This window comes from Centropristis striata, chromosome 19 (genome assembly GCF_030273125.1).
Source record: "Centropristis striata isolate RG_2023a ecotype Rhode Island chromosome 19, C.striata_1.0, whole genome shotgun sequence".
NCBI classification, from domain to species: domain Eukaryota; kingdom Metazoa; phylum Chordata; class Actinopteri; order Perciformes; family Serranidae; genus Centropristis; species Centropristis striata.
Window position 1 is genome coordinate 12,144,857 of NC_081535.1, and position 20,106 is coordinate 12,164,962.

At 38.2% G+C, this 20,106-nt stretch overlaps 1 protein-coding gene across 2 annotated transcripts in view; it reads right to left on the bottom strand.

Moving 5' to 3' along the window:
• The window catches only part of LOC131992097 (rab GTPase-activating protein 1), a 79,250-nt gene that overhangs the window by 55,784 nt on the left and 3,360 nt on the right, over window positions 1-20,106 (bottom strand). The window contains exons 2-7 of one of the 2 annotated variants that reach the window (XM_059357494.1): window positions 11,903-12,138; window positions 10,207-10,236; window positions 8,690-8,948; window positions 8,004-8,217; window positions 7,637-7,811; window positions 1,966-2,126 (exon numbers count right to left, since the gene is read on the bottom strand). In XM_059357494.1, coding sequence (XP_059213477.1) covers window positions 1,966-2,126; window positions 7,637-7,811; window positions 8,004-8,217; window positions 8,690-8,948; window positions 10,207-10,236; window positions 11,903-12,055 — 992 coding nt within the window. In that variant the 5' untranslated portion in view covers window positions 12,056-12,138. The remainder of the gene's footprint in view (window positions 1-1,965; window positions 2,127-7,636; window positions 7,812-8,003; window positions 8,218-8,689; window positions 8,949-10,206; window positions 10,237-11,902; window positions 12,139-20,106) is intronic. The other variant, XM_059357495.1, reaches the window with a different exon arrangement.

Here is a 20,106-nt window from a genome sequence, read left to right on the forward strand (position 1 = left end):
TATTAATTTTTTTTTCAAATTGAATTTGAATTTGGGATGGTGGACGATGTTTAAAAATGTAACTTGATTTTTACTATCAAATAACTCTGAAAGCCATTATAACCACATGTAAAGGGGGTTTTCTTTAGGGATACAATTACTTTTTCCCCCAAGTGGCACCTTTCATTTATCAAAACAACATTTTGTGAAAGTTAGGTTTGCAAAAAATGAATCCCAATATTGATTTTAGGAGTTTTTCTGTTGTTGTTCGGTTTAACACTGTACTAAGACCTCTGACTGCAGATTAAACATACTTGTTTAAATCCAATTAAAAGAAAAAGAATTAAAATATTTTCTACTTTTGTTTTTGTTTGCTTTGTTTTAAAGATAGTCTGCTTTATATTATAATTTCTACGGATCATTCTTTCCATATCTTATTTCCACCAGGGAAAAAAATGTTTTCACAAAAAACCAGTCTACATATACTTGCATGTGAGAGATGTTTGCTTGAAAGTCAGCACACTAAAAATAATCAACAGCCAGCTAATGAGGAGGAAATATGCTCTGGCTAAAAATAACCACAGGCATAATTTTTGTTTGTTTTGTTTTGTTTTTCAAATAAGCAGAGTATCTGGGGCTGTTTGTGAGCGCACGGAAGTGACTCGGTAGTATGGGAAAACAAAAAAATAAAAAAAGGTCAAGGAAGATGGGCTAGATGGAGCAAACACAGGAACTTTTGGTGTTTCCTGTATTATATTTGTCATATACCACTTACACTATACTGTGTATCTCTGCATATATTTAAATATATTTATTCATTGATGTTCATACCGCTACATGCAACAACTTATTTAACATGCTAAAATATATTTTTTACAATGTGCAATATCTGTAAAATGCAAAGTATTCTCAGGAAAACAAACAACACAATAATATATGTTAATATTAAATGCCAAATAGCAGAAATGTATGTATAGAATGTGTATAGAATTTATGTATATGTCTTATTTTTCATATTCTCATTCTTATTCTGTTCTTATATCTATATGTCTGTATCTTGAGCTGCTGTGACAACTAAATTTCCCCACTGGGGGATAAATAAAGTTATATCTAATTTCATCTTATCTCATCGTATCTTATCTTATCTCTTATCAAAAAAAGCTGACAGGAGGATGATTTTAATCTATAAGAGCAGTTAAAATATCTGCCAAGGACACCCCATTCCCACTTTTTCCATCTTTATTTCCTCTTTAGTAACATTTTCATCATTTCACAGTTGCTTTCGTAATGGTAATATTTCATTTACTGACACATTCTATAAACCACATTCTGTCCTTGCAGGAAAACGTTGTCATTCTGTAGCTGGTGCACCCAAAAATGTGCTTACTTTAAACACTTAATTCCCTGAAGTAGGGCGGTGTGTCCCTGTGTTTATATGCTGGTCAATTGGTGGGAAACCTAGGTCATTAGGTGGCCATTTCCCTGGTCAAACAGAAGTGGCACTACACAGCTTGAACACGTTTGGATCGACTTAAAGCTGTGAGTCAGCTTTCTCCACAATGAACTTTATTAAAACCAAGTGCAGCTGTAGGCTCTCCAATAAGCGCCCACACAATTTACACTAATTCCATTAAAGCCATGATTGAGACCACAAGCAGGGCGGTCATGGGTCCATTTCTCTAGGAAATAAATTAAACAAATTAAGGGAAAAAATTCGATGCTTAAAGCTCTGTTTTCACTATTTTTGAAAAAAAAAAAGGAATAATTTTATTTATGGTAAAGATGGCTATTGGTTTTCCATACAAGTGCCATAAAAGTTAAATGTGTCTATGTTTAAAGTACCCTTCTTTGAAAACGTAAATATTGTTGAAATGACATGGAAATTTACAATTTACAATTTAGACACTAAGGACATTTTAGTCCTCACTGGATCTCTGAATACACCTGTTCTAAACAATTAAATGCACAATAAGTAAATGTATGTACCTGAAAGTACCCTTGCCATCATCCTCCTTGATTTCCAGGCTGACAGTGAAGGTAAACAAGTCACTGTCAGGGGTGAGGGGAGCAGGTTGCTGAGATGACAGAACTGCCTTCTTAGCTGACCGCCGAAAAGCTGTGGCAAAGCTGTACAGTATCCTACTCACCTGCAGGAGGAAGGTAAACACACACAAAACACTTTATAATAACACAAACTTCAGCCCCCGTAACAGGAGGTGCTTATAATACAGATATGCAATTCAATCATTTGTATTTGAATTGAAATTTGACCTCTATTCACACAGAGAAGGGATGTAACAATACACTCAATTGGATTCGATATAAATCATGATATTGGCTTAATGATTCGTTTTTTTAGGATTATTTTTTAACAAATGATGAGAAAAATGATGACTGAAAAAGAGTCCTTTGTGCCTTGGTGTCCTATTTTCTCCAATCTAATTGAAGAATCTCTTTTTGATTTCTGAGCTGGGGTATAATCAATGTAAAACAATGCATATTTCCTTTTTTTGGAAAAGTGAAACTAAAATATCTTCTCTTAAATAGCTAAAAAAGCAACAACTGTATTTTAAACCAAATCCCAATTCAAATCGATACATGAATAAAACAAACTAAGGCTTGGCCTGTGTTCTTACGTTGGAATTTATCCACATTTTCATTGGACATTCACAAAGCACAACGTTTCATGTCTCGAGCGTTATCTACTCTAAATATTGTACAGTGTTTCTTTGGTTTTGGCACAAAGTTGATCAGCTTCTGTAGCTGAAATGTCTTGTGGACTATAAAACAGTATTTGAAGCCAAAAATATCTGCACCAGGCAAAACAATCACTGAGTCATTACTATTGATTAAAGCTCCACCAAACCTCTGCAGATCTGTTATGTCATTTTGCAATATGGGGCACTAAACAGCTCACCTAATGACCCACTACTCTACTTCCAGCCTATTAACAATTTTGAGATTTAATCAACATACTGATTCACATTTGCCTGTGTGGAGTGTGAAAGTATTGCTCCTATTAACAATAAGCAGAGACAACTCAGTCCTTCCAGAAACTGCAGGGTGCTGCTAAATCTCCAACCCCAAAGAGGAGCAGTGTTGGGGGGATGGGTAGCTAAAGACTGCCAAGTGTGGAAAACTGGGTGGTAATGATTTATTTACATTCACAAAATGTACTTTTCCACTCTCAAGACTTAAGATTTGTGAGTTTTGCATTCAGTGAAGAAGAAGTGTTTCATTTTGGATTATTATTACGCAGACATGTGTGTGTGATAACAAACAGAGTGCTCCCCCTACCAGGGGCCCCGCAGCACAGTGGTTTTGGATCATCTCTGATTCTGGTAAACAGCAGAGCTTGGGGGTTAGTGACAGAGAGGTAATGTGGGGAAACTGCTGTTATCAATAAATAACAATGCTGTTTTCCTTTTTTCAAGGCCAGGGTATAAAGCAGCTCCTAACCTCTCCTACAAAAAGTCTTTGTTATGTTCCCGGTACATTAGAAGGATGTAAGGGCATCGCAGGGGGTTTGTTTATTGAGAAACAACGGGGGGCTGGATGTAAGAGATGGGGAATATGTGGAGTTAGATGGGGGTCACCCCCTGTATCGATGAATTCTGACAAATAACACAGGAGAACTGTTGTTTTGTACTGTTCCAATTGGTGCAAGAGTACAAACTGACCGATACTGACTGTCCACAAATGGCCTTTTTATTGTTTGTGTGCAATGTGAAGGAGCATGACCAGTTGTACTGCAAAATATTAATCCTGACAAGTCATTTTGGCTGATAATCAGTGTCTCTGTTATGACATTAGAAACATTCTGCCACTCTGCCTTTTTGAATTACCCCACACATAAAAATATAAGGCACACAAAAATTGTCAAACAAATTTATAGAGATGACAAGCAAAACAGGTTTCGATCCATCAGAATCCTATCAATTCCTTTTATCAATGCCAGCATGACTTTCTGACAGTTGCATAATGTAAAATAATGACGTCAAACTCCAGTCTATGCTGCTGGCAACTTGCAGCAACAAGGAGATGTGGTGGAGAGGACGAAACGGTCCAAAGCGTGGATTCACTTCACGATTTCACGGGGAAAGGTGAAAGGTGAAAGGCAATGCTGCTTAGAATGCCTGTAAACTGATCATCTCACTGTGGAAAAGTGTGGAAACATGCAACATGGGCGTAAATTCCAGTATTGCCGTGTATCTGACATTGTTTGCCACTGCTTCCCAACCAAGTCCATTACCCATAAAATATGTCAAATAAGCTGCAGAGCAAAGGCTTAACTGTTACCATTTCTACCCTTAAATGTACCAGTTCTGGATTTGTAATCAACCCTTATCTAAAAAGACTGTAGCCTTTTAAATATCTGGATTTTATTAAATATCGTGTTACATTGTTTTTACTTCCTGTACAGGATGTTCTTATTTTTCCCTACTTGGCAGCATGATCTTTCTGTGTGTACCAACATGAAGCTTTGTTGCCGTGACATCAGCTACAAATGTTTCAATCTGTATTTATATTTCAATGTACAAATTCTGTTTGTCTGTCTGAACGTGTAATTTAATTTGTGTTAGGAACAAAAATAATTTAAGTGAAAAGTCCTATTGAAGCCGTTCTGATCTGAACAGCACTAGATGGGGCGCTGGGCATGAGAGTCAGCAGGGCTCTACATCACCATCAACACCAGAAAACTGGGAATTGTTAAAAACTAGCCTTGGGGCCTGACTAGGAGATCTGGCACAAAGGAAGCACAGTAGTGCTCAGGAGATGGTTTGCTTTATGTATGAACTGTTCAGCTCCAAAATCTACAAAACTGTTTCGAAAAGGAAATCGCTCGGAATTTCCAGAAAAGCATATGACTACAGAACCTGAAAGTACTTAAAGTGATTACTTCGACAAAGGAAGGAAATTGATAACCATAAGTTTCTTTTTTCTCTTTCCAAATTGTCATATTTCTGAAATTATGAGTAATGAATGCTTCAGATGTTCTTCACAATTTGATTAAATAATTGCACCACTTGTTAAAAGCAGATGAAACAGCTGAGGCAAATAAAGGCAGTAAATAGTTCAGTCCAGTCCAGTCCAGTCCAGTCCAGTTGTGATGGCCTGCCTCAAGGTCACACTAGTAGAGATCCGGAAGTTTGTCTGCATAAGCAGTTAGAATATTAGTTATGACCTATTTTTTGCAGACAACTGAAATTTTAACTTTCCTTAGAAGTGTTCTCTGAGCTCACCTAAGCACAAATGTGAAGAGAGCATACTCCATTATATTTTTGGTTAAAAGCAGTAGTCCTGTGTGCTCAAAGACTAGACACAGTATGATAAGAAAAAGGCTGTATCTCACATACTTCAAGGAGCACAATCAAGTTTGGTGTCTCTGAACTCATAACAAGCTCAATCTCAAAGACATATATACAATCTAAAAAGTATGTATTATTTAAAAAATGTAATAAACTCATTGTTGCCATTTTTTGGTTGTACTGTTAGATACTTTATGCATTTTTCCACCTAATTGCAGAGAATATCAAGTCCTCCTTATAGTGAAATGAATGTATTAGTTTGTATATCGTTATTATGATTGCCTGCCAGGCAGAAACAGAGAAGAAATACCATGCTTTTCAACACTGCCTTAACTTAGGTTACATGTAAAACATGCAGTATTTATTTGTATGTAAGAAATTCATCCCCCTTGAATCAGCTTGGATTATGCTGTACCTGAGTCAGTCCCGATTGTAACCAGGGCATATTTGACCTGTTTCACAAGTTCCAAAACAAGTAAAAAATAAATCTATGTCCACAGGGATCCTGTGAAATATTTGTCGTACCCACTTCATCCACAGTTCATGTCACATGAGCTTAAATGTCATCTTATCTGCCTGTCATATCCGCAAACATTTCTGGCCGATTTCATTTTTTTTATTTTGAATCACGGATATTGAATTTCAAATAATTTGTCATTGTCCATCCCTAGAGATTAAACAAATGAATCAATACAGTGGTTAAACTTAGGAGTTGTTTACAACGGGGTTGAGGCTGATATGAGGCATGTGACCAGAGCAGCAGCTTTTTTCTGAAGTAGGTAACCAATGGGCTGACTCACTCCAGTTGAATCGTGCAAATGAGTGAAAAACTGGAAGCAGTGTAGACTGGTTTGTTGCTGGGGGTTTGGAAGGAAGAGCAGGGCGGGTGCAAGAGAAAGACTGATGTAGAGAAGGAAATGAGAAGACAGAGATGTCCGGTTGCTAAGTAAAGAAGTGAATTACTACTGGGGATTATGTGTGTGTGTGTGGGGGGGGGGTTTGTCTTTGTGTGTGTGCAATAGTGTTTTAGAGTCAGCATGTGTGTTACCGGTGGGAGTCTGGGATACTGGATAGTGGGATGATGTGGGACTGATAAAGTAGCATCTGTCTGGGGGCTCTAAGTGACATTGAAGGAGAGTGCTTCCATGAGTGATGAATCAGGTCACTGAACACTGAAGCAGTACTTTAACCCAGTTTCATGAGTGGAGACCCTGTTCTCTTCTTTTACATTTCTGCTGAACCTACTGTATATAAGCAATGACACTTCCTTTCCCCTATCAGTTAGCTTGGGGGGTTGTGTGTACTTTGTGTTTGTGTATGGTCTACATGTGCATTGCAGCACAGCCAGCAGTACATGACATAATCCCTTTGGGACTACTTATGAAGCTCCCACACTGTTGCTGAACCATGGGGAACAGAGATCAACGCTTTAAGACAAGGTCAACCCGACTACTGCTGACAAAATGAGTGTGTAAACATGTATATATGTAGACAGAAAAAGTGTGGAAAAAAGTGTGAAAAAAATAGTGTCATGTGAAACTCACAGCAGGGATTTTATAAGAGGAGCTTTTGCTCCCCCTTTGGTTCACTATCTGAATAGCAGCCACATTGCTTATTACTGTTTTTATTTTGGTATGTGTGAGTTAGTGGTAAAAAGGATAGGTTCACAATTATTCAAATCAGACTTGAAATAGCCAGGTCCCCATATGAACAGTGACACAAGGTTTCCTCCTGTTCATGCTGGCCTTTAAAAGTTCCCCTACCAGTGTGCTTTCAAGTGTGAAAACAAAATTCAGTCCTCATACTGTGCAATAATGCATTACAACGTTTACCTGAAGCTGCAGTTTTCATTGAGTCTTTTAATGACTATTGTTTATAACTTAAAAAACAATATGTATTAAGACATCGTCTCTGACAGGTGACCAGACTGTATGAGTCATTATTGTTCTGCTCTGTTGTGTTTGTTTGTTGCTGCTTTAGGAGACATGAATTCAGTATTTGCATTTAACAATTCTATCTTTCCGTTCAGAAAATGTATAGCACTATTATTATTATTATTTGGTATTCTTCTTCTCTTCTATCCTTTACTTTTTTTAAACTGTAAACTGTATATTTATTTTCATCTTTCTTCCTTTATTTTTAATTAAATAATTTTACTTACATTTCTAATATCAGTATTCCTATGTCATTTTATTGTAATATCTATTTACATATCCATTTTTCAATTATTTCATCTCTATTTTTATCTATGTTGTATTATTTGTATGACTCTACGTAGTTGTCGTTGTCGTCGACAATAAAATGGTGTAAAAATAATTTTGTCAATCAATATAAAATTGAATTCTCACCGCTTCTTGGATTTGGCAGCGGAACACATGGATCCTGAAGATCTCAGCATTGTAGTGGCTCTCAGTGAAGGCAAAGCAGTCGCTCTCTGGTGTGCCATCATGGCCTCTCACACAGAACAGAATCTTGTAGATAGGGTAGTTGGCGATCTCTGTGCTGGCATTGGGGTCCAGCAACCTGTTAGAATATAAATAAAGATGTTGCTGTTTGATATCTCAAAAGGTCCTAGAAGCAGGATGGGATTTGTTTTGATTGTTTGTGTGTATGACATCTAACTGAACAGTGCCCATGTATGCATATGGTATGGACACATATGTATGTTACAGTACACTCTAGAACTGGAACCAGTAATCCAAATGTTCTCTCTACCTGACAGTGCCTTCGGACACGCCTGGCACAGACAGTGTGACATCCAGAGGGACTTGGCACTGCCCTCTGAGGATGCTCATCATACGAAGGGCCTCCACCTCACTGCGGGGGGCGTTGACCGAGGCACAGCCCAGATAGGTCAGCTGACTGAACACAACGCTGTCCTCATCTGGAATGGGACTGCAAGGACTGCCCTCTGATGATGATTCATCTGCTGCAAAAAGGCAATAGATTGGGAGAGGAGAGAAGAAAGGAAAGGGAAAAGGATTTGATTATTTTACAGCTCTTATTATGATTGCATGGTTGTACACCAACATTACTGTCCTCAACTGAGTTCTTCGTCTGTAAAGTAGAAATGAGGTGTAGCCCTGGAACAGCAGCAGATCGGTCGGTACAGGAGAAGATCAACAGTCGTATCAATCGATGAAAATCATGCAACAAACGCACAGAGGTGACAAGTAACTTAAAAGAAAATTGAGTTCTCTGATATGAATATAGTCAAAAAAAGAGTGAATGAGGTAAGTGAAAAGACTTAAAGTATACTGCAGGCTTTAGAGACCTGGATGTTACTCTGATATTACTATGAATGTCTTAGAAACACATCTATAAAGCTGAAGATAAGACTCATTGTGTGAGCTCTGACGGTCACGAGGAAAGCGGATAAGAAAAGTCCCATTGTGGCTCACCTCGGTACGACCTCTCATTCAGCTCACTCTCCTGAGCCGTCTGAACAGGAAGCACCATCTCTAACTTGGGTGGTGGTGCACTCAGAGGGTCAGAGCCTGGCGGAACAGGTGAGGCTGTGGTGGGAAGAGGGCCAGGGTCGCCCCCGCCAAGGCTTTCCATTCCTGTTTCTGATCTGAGCCCGGCGTCGGCTACTGATGGGTCCATGAGGACATCCTCTAACTCCCTCTGGAGCTGCTGCTCACTTCCATTCCCCACAATCTGATAGACACAGAGGGGTGGAAACACACACACACACACACACACACACACACACACACACACCAAAACAGATATGAACACATCCACACCAAGGTGCAAGGGCAAAAGGAAGTATAAAAGAAACACATTTAATATATAAAAAAAAAACAATAAAGCGCAATAACAAATTGTTACAAAACAAAATAATTGTAGTAATCACCATATTGAATTTAAGCTATCTTCTGACCTGCATCACCATCACCATGTGCAGTGGCTGTGCCTTTAATAGTGATTTTGCAATTCATTTCAAGTGACTGTAGTGTGTTTACGGTTCAAAGGTGCTTTGTTTAATGTAGACAGTCAGAGATGTATCTGCATTACATTTCATCCAAGATTAGTGATTAGTAGACATGTGAGTTCTGAGTTGTGAAATACCTGTATTAAGACATTAGATGAGCCATGAGAACACTAATTGAGTGAGCTTCTTCCAAAGCTCACAAATAGCAATGAAAGAGCAAGCTTAAGGCTGCAGGAACCATGAGATGCCACAAAAGGAGGCAAGGCCCCATTCTCCAGCCTGCCATGTTGATGTTAGGTAAGAAATGGAGAGCAGACTTAAGCTGCAGAGGGCACTGCTGTGCTGAGCAACAAGGGATAGGAACAGACAATTGAGAGTAGAGAATCAGATTTTTCAGCCTTTGTGGTACATAAAAGATTATTACAAGATTGAATCTTTAGCTTAAATGCTAAAACTTTTAAATCCTAATATTTGAAAAAGCTTTTTGTTTGTAGACAGCCATTAATAATATATGTGCTTTGGGGTACAAGGTAATTTGTTCAGTGCTGTTAGACAAGCAGTTATATAGAGCAGAAAGGATACTACAACTACAATGCCTATTTATAAGCCTTAGTGCCATATGAAAAAAAACCTTATTCAAAGACTGATGTAAAGCAACTATCAATTCTAAATGAAGGTTTTCACATCTGACATAATTGTGACACTATATATAACTGTGATGGGCCGTGTGATTTACAGGTATTGCTTAAAGCCTGGGCAGAAGCCAGATACAACTACAGCCTTGTATTTCTATCACTACCATCATCAAAAAAGTATTAAAAAGGCTCACTCAACAGCTGGCAAAAATACAGAGAGCACAAATTTTCACAGACAGAATCACCACGGAATCACATCACAGGAAGAGAGGAAAATAGATACAAGCCAGAAAGAGATACAGAGAGAAGAGGAGGAAAATGAAAGATAGCGAGAGAAGAGACTGACCTTAAAGCTGACCCCTTCCTCAGAAATCACCTGCATAACAAACAACAAGTTTAGACACACTGACTCCTCTCTGACTGGATGGGCTGACTGGGAGGGAAATGTGCACAAGAGTGTGTTGGCGAGAACCAATACATGATATCTGGATGACCAAGTGTCAGTGAATGGAGTGATTTCACCACTACATATAGAGAACAGTCGATGTGTGGGGGAGTACAGCTTTTCCGCCGCCACGAGGCTTCAAGCAACTGACACCTCAACTTGTTTTCCCATCTAAATAATTGTGATCCTTTAACAGACTCTGTACTTGCACATGCAAAAAACGTTTTCTCTCATTTCCAAGCAAAGTGTGATTCTCCCTATCGACTGAACATGCAATATCCATGCTCTGCTGGCGCCATCTTCTGGTACATCAACAACATCGGGTCATCGACTCCTTATTTTACAAAGAAACACGGGTACAGTACATGAAATATATTCCACTTATGAACACAGTATGAGAGGAGAGGAGAGGAGAGGAGAGGAGAGGAGAGGAGAGGAGAGGAGAGGAGAGGAGAGGAGAGGAGAGGAGAGGAGAGGAGAGGAGAGGAGAGGAGAGGAGAGGAGAGGAGAGGAGTAACTTGAACCCATTAGGGACACACACAGGATGGTGGCTGGTAGCTACATTTCTTTCCTCAGAAAGTCTCCCTTCTCTTTGTGGAGACACACCCTGGTCACAGAACACCATCATTTCACTGACAATGACTTCAAAGCACTCACAGCTGCATTGCCACACTATTTGTCAACTAATATCTGCTGAGTGAGCGCCAACTGAAGCACTGAATCGAATCGCAGGGGGCATACTGTATGTCAGACATACTGTTGTACAATAGCACATGCTGTACACTAACTAAAGGCAGTAGATTCACTGCAGATAGAAGATGTTGTACCAAGGTTAAGAATTCAACTTTGCCGACACTGGACAGCAAATTGTTTGCTGCAGTTATTTGATCTGCAAGGATGACATCTCTTTTTTCTTCTACCCCATACTATTTTAGTAATACAGACAATTTAAAGTGGAAGAACAAACAGGTTTTTTTTTTTTTTTTACAGGTTTGAGAGACATCTTTATCACTATGACAATGTGCTGTTAATTTCTGTTGATGTGCAAGTATCTAAGGACTTCTATGCTATGAGAAGCAAATGACAGACAATCACAGACAAAACATACAATTCTAAGACCATCTATGAGAAGAAGGTAGAGTGAGAATGTGGAAAAAGCAAAACAAGAAATGGTTAGCCTTATGGTTAGAGTGTGAGACTGCATGTTTAAAAAGATGGACAGGAGCTGTGATGAACATAACCTTTTAACAATGGAATATGTATGGACTGTGACCCCTGATCTGCAATTTAACAAGTTACAGTTGTAGGTGTACAGTAGTAGTAGAAGGTCCTGAGATACACTCCTTAATCAGCTTGAACTATTACAACTATTGGCCTCTTATACTACTAGTACTCTGAAAATAACGATTGCTTTATAGTCGTTGCAATTTGTCTTATATCATCAGGACCAAATTGTACTTATTATTGAGCATACATATTTATTATTAAAAAAGCAGCTTAAAATATTTTATGTCCTTAATGTCTTAATTCTGACAGCTCTAAAGTCTCCCTTCTCTCCTTTGTACTTCCGTTCATACCTACACTCAACCATCCTTACCTTCAGTCCTGTCTTTTCGTCATCACTACCATTATTAGTGGAGGAGGGTGTCTCGTCCCCCAGCCGGGACACAAGGACAAAGTCCTCACTGTTGAGAGTGGACACTGAGTCCGAAGACACGCTAATCTTCCCCACCGAGCCCTTGTCATCCATGGCTGCCGCTGTTAAACTCAGCCACGCTGCTCATGAATGGAAGACGGGAGGAGAAAGTGGTGGGAGATGATGAGCAAAATCACCTAGAAAAAAAAGAAAAAATAAAGAAAGAAAAGAAGCAGAAAACAGTCATGATGTGATGAAATATATGAAAGGCAACTTTTCAGGCAACTGGAAACTTGGCTAATTAGAATCTAGCCCTCTCATAAAATGGTGAAACCATCTATAATTAATTTTTAGAAGTCTTTTAAACACCTTTAGGAAACTTTAAGGTAGCTTTAAAAAAAACCCAGAGAGAGTGATCGTTAGGAGGAAATAGAGAGTTCAAAAGAAAGGTTAAACAGAAAAGCTTGGTGAAAGTAATAGACGAGAGAGTAGGCTACAATGAAGAAGTAAAGACAGGAAAGATCAGAGGAAAAAGAGGATCTGAGGATCATCTGAGGCAAATTTGTCTATCCAAGCACAATATAGAAGGGGTATTTGCAAAATGGCTTGATGCAATGTGAAGCCATGGTGATGCAAGTGTCATTTTGAAAAAGAAACATGTATGAATGTGAGGAATTAGGGAACAAGCCAGCCTCCCACTAGCACACATCTATTCCATAATCAGGATTGACCCTGATAAAGACTCAATTGTTTCCCCCACCATGGCATTAGACATGTACACCAGAAATGTATTACCAAAACACACAAAAAAAAACTGAAGAACTGAATGTGCTAATTGCATTGCGTGCACTCCTCAGCATAGCTGTTCTCCCGGCCTGTTACCACAACCACAAATAACCCAGATCCTGTGGGAAACACTGCACATCATCAGCTCATCCTTAGCCTTTCACTCCGGCTCTCTACATTAATCTATCAGTGAAGTCTTAAAATAGCATCATATTTTGCCACATTTAAATTAAAGACAAATAAATACAATGAACCATTAAACATGTAATTGTGTAACTAATCAAGAAAAAGTCTGCAAAAGGGACCTAAGCACATAATCTCAAAACAAAATCTTCATTAGTGAAGTCAACTGATGACAGGAAAAAAGACTTGGAGAGTGGGAGTAAAGTTTTGAACAGGGAAACCAAGACACAGAATTAATGGGGAAAGTATTTTTTTTATTTTTACCTTTACCATTAAAACATCAAGGCTGCAAAGTCCATATTTGTGATTTTAGGTATGATAATAGGAGGCCAAGTTAAGGTAAGAATTTGTTTAAAAGCAAAACAAGTTACAGCTCTATCATTACAGTTAGGACATGAGGCAACTCCTGAAAAAACGGAGGTGCCATTGTGTGTAACACAGGAAGAAAGGCGCAACAGAAGGTTCTGGCAGAGGTTCAACAAGAGACCATAACAAGCTATTTCTGGCCGTTCACCCTCTCCACTCCTCCCTTTCATTCTCTCCCATCCCTTTCCCTTTCTCTCTTTTCTTCTTCAGGCCGCCCTTATCTATCCCCCAGCAATCTCCTATTTTCTCAGCCCTTATTGCTCTCAAATAAAGGCTGCCATTGCACTCCTACATTTTCTAAAGGTTTCACTTGCTGTTTTCTTCCATTTTGCTCTCCTGTCAAACCCCGCCTTTCCTATTCAAAGCAGGTCCAACAATGGAAAAGTAATAGGAAAAAAAGGTCTGCAGCAGAAAGGTCAAAGCAGTTAATAATGTGCATTACTTACGATAACATTGTTGTACTGACCAAGAATATATCTCAATACAAGTAGGTACCTGTCTGACTAGAGGGTTTTACAACATCTTGTGCTGATACGAATGTTATTGTGAGGCTACCAAACATAACCTGAATGACATAAACTGACAGCTTAGGCTTGTTCCCTTCATCTTTTCAAAGCAAGCTGACGAAATGACTGTTATTCATCCAAAAGTCCAGGGTGTTGTTTTTCACTTGTGTTGCGAAAACTGAAGTTGAGAGACAGGGTCACAACGAACAATGATTTGTCATGGCCTTTTTTATGTGAAACATTCTGTAGCCTTAGATCAAGAAGAAAACACCCTCCCTTTGTCTCCCTCTGAAACAAATACAATAGTATTAGATTATAATACTACTATACAACTCAGCTAACCAATAATGAGCCATAAGGTCAGTTTCATGCCTGTGGGCTGGTTCGCTCGGCCACAATCTAGAAAAAAATATGTTGTTTCCTTTCAGTTGTTTATTTCATGTCTATTTCATGTCCACCCTCACTTATTACAAATGACCCCATAGGACCAATCAAGATGTTACATGGATAGACAGGTATCTCACTCATTGTTTTGGCGACAGCATCATCGGCTTGCAAGGATTATAAAAAGCTAATTGAGATTCCATTTTATAATGATGCTCTTTTTTTTGTCTTGTGTATAAATCCAGTGTACACTCCAGCCATTCGTCTACAGCAGTGCACTTTTGCTTGGTTTCGATGAGTTACTGACTGAAAAATATTGAATATAGCTTATAGTTTTCAGTATGTTGTGGCAGTGCACTAAAAAAAACATGGCAAAGACCAATATTGGTAAAGCAGCTAACTCCTCTCTGGACTGTGCTGGTGTGTACAGACTGTGATTGACTGACAGCATCTGAGTTCCACATTGCAGGGTAGAGCTGATAAACAATAGTAAACCTACCAATCCAAAAGAAAAATAACATCTTACTCACAGCAATCTAAGAGGGAAATTTTCATCACTCCTCATCCTCCCTCTGATCTTCTCAGGCTTTTAATCTCAAAGACACATTGCTGATGTTTACTCTACTTTCTGCTCAAAGGCAGCTGCTTTCCATTTTTAGCACACTTGTGCTCTGAGTTATTAGTCTTGTTTTTTTATTAAATCAGATTTTGTGTTGATGACCTTTTGAGTTTCTACCGTAAATGGTTGGTCGTTTGTTTGTCAGTTTTGTCACAGACAGTATCTCTTGCTGATTACACTTATTACCAAACTTTTATTCTGGTCATTTCAAACCACAGTTAATACTTTTATGGATGTACAAAAATATGAAAGCATTAGAGAACTTTTAATTGAAACAAACCAATCAACAAACTACATGAAAAGGGCACTTCCTAGGCCTTTCTTCAGTCTTTCACTTTCTTAAAGCCTCTGAGTAGCATTAAATAAAGCCATCTAATGGCATCTTTCCCCATGCTTAGATAGTCGTTATACTTTAAGTATAATGGTAATGACTGCCCTTTCTGATGAGCCAAGAGAACACTTTAAATCTCAGTAAAATACTGTGTTTGGTTAGAAAAGAAAAAGAGACAATAGTCGTGTTTCCATTTCATCGTCAAACGCATCTTAATCAAATTTTTCAAGAAGTTGCAACAACAGTCTATACACAGCTATAACATGCTTGTTAATGGAGTAGAAGAAGTAGAGGTTGCAAAGTCAAAACAAAAATTTCACCTTGGCTATATAACCATCTATAATTACTTAAACATGAAGAATTTTTAATTGTTTAAAATTTTCTTTAATGTCAGCTAGCATTGGCCATATTTCACACTGTCTGGAGACAAAGCCCAGTTAACGAAATGATTCAATAGTCAGGAAATAATATCCAGTAGATGCCTAAAGCGGCCACAGCTGATTAGCTATGCGAGTTAAATGTTAAATGTAAGTCAGAACTTATCCAATAAGGATAACATTTAGCACATCTAGCACGTTTTCAACAAATTTTGGGAACGTTTTTAGCAAATTTTGCCATTTCCAAATACCCTTTCTAACACCATACTTCAAAATACATATTAAAACATGTGATGGAAACATGGCTAGTGAAATCCCCTTTTCCTTCAACCATGAACCTTACCTAAGAGTTAATCACTGCTTTGTAACCCTATAGTCAATCATTTCACTGGAGAGCAATGTAGATGCTTAGACTGCACAACTTGTGGTGTCATCTGAGAAAGACAGCAAATTAGCTTCACTAATGAATTCAAGCTTCAAGCTGCAAACAGTGAAAAGTCTATCAACCAATGCAGTCGAGAATAGGAACACACATGCATACATGCACAGAAAAGAAAGTACTGTTTCATGCTGGCTCACACATCCCCTACACACACACACACACACACGCACAAGCAGCTGTATTATGAACACAAATAAGCACTCACCCGCAGGCACACATGTGCATGCACACACAAACCTCATACTCTATGTCTCTGACTAGCTGCCGGCTCTGACAGGCTTATAATGGCTGCCTTGTCACCCTGCTTTCCTCTCGAGCCTCAGCAACAGCCTTCTGCCTGCTCCTGCCAAGCTACACTGTTCGTTATCAACCTTTTTAGCGTCTTGGTACATTTCCAGGAAGACACAATCCATTTCCTATCATGTGGCTGATTGTTACAAAATTAGCAACAGCATTTTCGTATCTAAATGCTTATAAGATTCCTTAATATCTCAGAATAGAGGATATTTCACATTTTTGCACATCATCACAATCGCTACACTGTGCTTGACAACACCCGCTTGTTTTAGAGTGCTTATTACAACATCTCCTTCACAGCAGACTGTTTCTTATTTCCCACTCACTATTTTTTCTCCAGCCACACCCTTTCTCTTCCTCTTCTTGAGACTGTTTCATGCTTTGTGTGAAATCTTTAAAATCTTGCTTTGTAGATCCTGTTTTTTCCCTTTTTTCTTTAACCGTTCTTTGGCTTGTTTCCCAAGTTAGAGAGCTGTAAAGGTGAGGATAGGAGCAGGAAGCAGTTTCCTCTGTTGGAACGCTGTTTTGTGCATCACCATGACAACAAGACCCTCGTCATCTACAGTGGTTCATTTGGTGCAAACCACCTTTGGCAAGGATGGATAAACTTATCTCTCCTCCTGTTACTGTTACTTCTGACAAAAACAGCTCTGAAAGTTTATTCTGGCTCTCAGACGGTTATTTTAAGGGTTATAGAGAGTTAGAAGAAGATATTCATTACACTTTTAATGTCAATTTTAAAATGTAATACTGGGAGCTGCAACTGAATTTTATTGTATTATATTTTTTCTTCTTATTAGAAAACAACGGATCATTTTGAATATCAATTGAGTTCTTTCAGTTTCTATGTTGACCATAAGGAATTGAAATGTAAATTTAAGTATTAAAAGCACAGGGCATACTGAAATTGGTTTGTCTGACCAACAGTCCAAAAGCAAAAGATATTTCGTATGGATGACCAATTTATTACTGACTCATTAGCCGTTTAAAAAATGTGTGTTTTTTGCTCCAGTTACATTTAATATAGCTCAATGGAAACAGCACAATGGCTAGAAGTAGGGAAAAATGCTTTCATGCAGTATGACAGTATGATGATGAAAAAAATGCAAGGTGAATTTTTTTTAGAATTTATTTAACAAATGTATTTATACAATAGTTTTCCAAGTGCCTTTAAGTGTTATCAATATTGGAAAAAAACAAGGACTCCATGTGCTATACATATTGGACGATTTACATTTTTACAACTTCTTGTCACAGAGGAGCACAGAATTTAATGTTTTTGTATAAGGTCAACTTAGTGCAAATGGTATCTTTTTGGTTGAATTGAAATGAGACATGCAGAATTTTGATGACATGTCCTTATTACAAGCTTAGATTTGGGTACTTTTCCTGACATAAACATTCGGATAAACAGATTTTTTGAAATTTCCAATGGTTGTTGGACAAAATTATGACAATAATTTCTGTTTTTACACTTACTGGCTGTGATAAACTGCATTTTATAATCATTTTGACAACTTTTAAAGCAAACATGTCATTGAAACCCGCTGCCGACTTGCGGGGTTCAAAGGGTTCATGCCCATGTCAGGTTTCAAAATGAACAGCAACTTTCACAGATTGTTTAAGCCAACACATATTTAGTGACAAGATGCAAGCAGACAGGCACCAAACTGTATTTGTCTGGATTGCAAAGCAGGATTTGGGGTGTGATTGGGCTGAGCTTCACCGACTCAGCTGACACACAACGTGATAACAGCACTTAGGTTTATGTCGTCTGGGTGTGTCCTGCAATGGATCTTGCAGAGTACATTTAATTTTGTGACCAAATGACTGACCAGAGTGACTTCTATTAGCCATTAGTCATAGTTTAAAACAGGTGCAAAGTATCTGAATCTATAACAAGCCTATCAGATGTCAATCCATGTGTAAAAATGTGCACACTGGAAACCTAACCCAGTCTTTTAATTTTTTTTCTCCCTACCACTCTCCAGCTGAACGGGCTGTTCTGGGCTGCCAGCTGGGCCCTGCGTGCACCTCACAAGGGAGAGGAAGACACAGCCAGACACAGCCAGAGAGCATTCAGGCTTGCAACACAGTCCCTTTCGACTCGCCTCACAGCAGTGATTTCAGCCAGGCAGAGATAGGAGCAAGGGAGAGAGGAAAAGGAGAAAGAATAACAGAAAGAGCTGAACTAACACAAGGTGAGTCCTAAGGTAGGGTACAAAAGAGAGGAGAAGGTAAACGAGTGGAAGAGGAGCTGTGATCAAGTTGTGAAAAAACAGAAAATACACACACTAACACCCCCTGATTTACATCATATTTGAACTCTGTGACCATATAAAATCAGATCAACAGCAGATCACAAACTCCAGGAATAAAACATCTGCATGTTTCATACTCAACAACAAAACAATCGGACACAACTGAGAATAAAATAATAATAATCATTCAGTACAGGCCTGCCTTAACTTCTGAAATGGAACGCTGACTAAAACAAACCTCTCCACTGTGAGATATTGGGCTGAACAATGTGTGGCTATTCACAGAGATTTCTTTAGCAGTGGTGTATCTCTGCTGGTTTACAGAGAACAGAATTATTGCTTTAAAAGGGAAACTTGACACCTGTGTGTTTAAGTGGGTATGTGCTCCAACAACAAACAGTTGTTAAGGGTGTAAGGCTTTTAGAAATTAGAACTGAAAGCAGCAAGTGTCACTGACGCTGGGTTCATATGTGGTTAAAGAAAGAGTTGGTTTATTGTGCATATATTATACAGTTGTTTAATGCACATTCTGCAAAATAAAAGTGAGAGAAAGTGAGTAAGTTTAATTCTCAAAATGCCAAATGTGACCATTTTCAACTAAATATAAAAAATTTGCACTGTTTAGAATGAGATGTAATCAATGCTTTATTTTTTAAATTTGCCCTACAATAGTGGTGCCGGGTTAAAGGTTACTCCATTTAAAATATTATTCTTTAATCATTAGAACTATATTATTAGAACTATTTTTTATTATTTGTATATATTCTTAACTTCATATTAAATTAGACTTTTACAATTCAAGGGACTGGCTGTGGGTTCAAGAAGGAGCATAAATGCAATGTGGTTATGAGAGGAACTGAAAACAATGAGAATACATTTGTGGGTGTTATGTGTTATTCACACACTATATTCACATATAAACTGCTTGCTAGTAAAGTACAACTGATCAGATAGTATCTAAATAGAGGACTGAAACATCACTGATCTGTCATATTACAAAATCTTAAAGCCAAAGCCAAGATAATGTTTCTTTCCTGCTAAACAAAAAAATCAAATTGTAAAATAATTAATAAGCAGCGAGTGATTCATAACACTGATTAAAACTCTAGCCCTCCTGGGGTGATGACTGTAGGTCTGAATAATTTGAAGGGAATTTATTAATTTTAAATACAGGGTTAATCAACTATGTGTCCCAGGGTAAGTCATTAAATATCATTAAAGCAAACATTGACTTTTCCGATCTGAATTATCAGCTGTTTGTTTTTAAAAGACAAGCTACATTACTACACACTGAGACAGCATGTAAGTGTTGATTTTAGATGCAAGAAGTTTGGTGAAAGCAACTGGGTGAACTTTGCATTACTGATGCTTTACTGAAATCAAGCTGAAAAAATCTCTTTAAATCTCAAAGATGTGGAAAGACTCCTCAACAACGAGCTCAAATCTTTTATCTTACAGCACCAGTTGCATTTACGTTTGGTTTATTGAAAAGGGCAATTCAGCAAACAACAAGCTGTATTGGTCATTTTCAAGTTGAATGTTGTAAAACTCCCCACAGCTACCAACACAAACATTGCAGGATACCACCAAAAATGTTTCCTCCAAGCTCGATG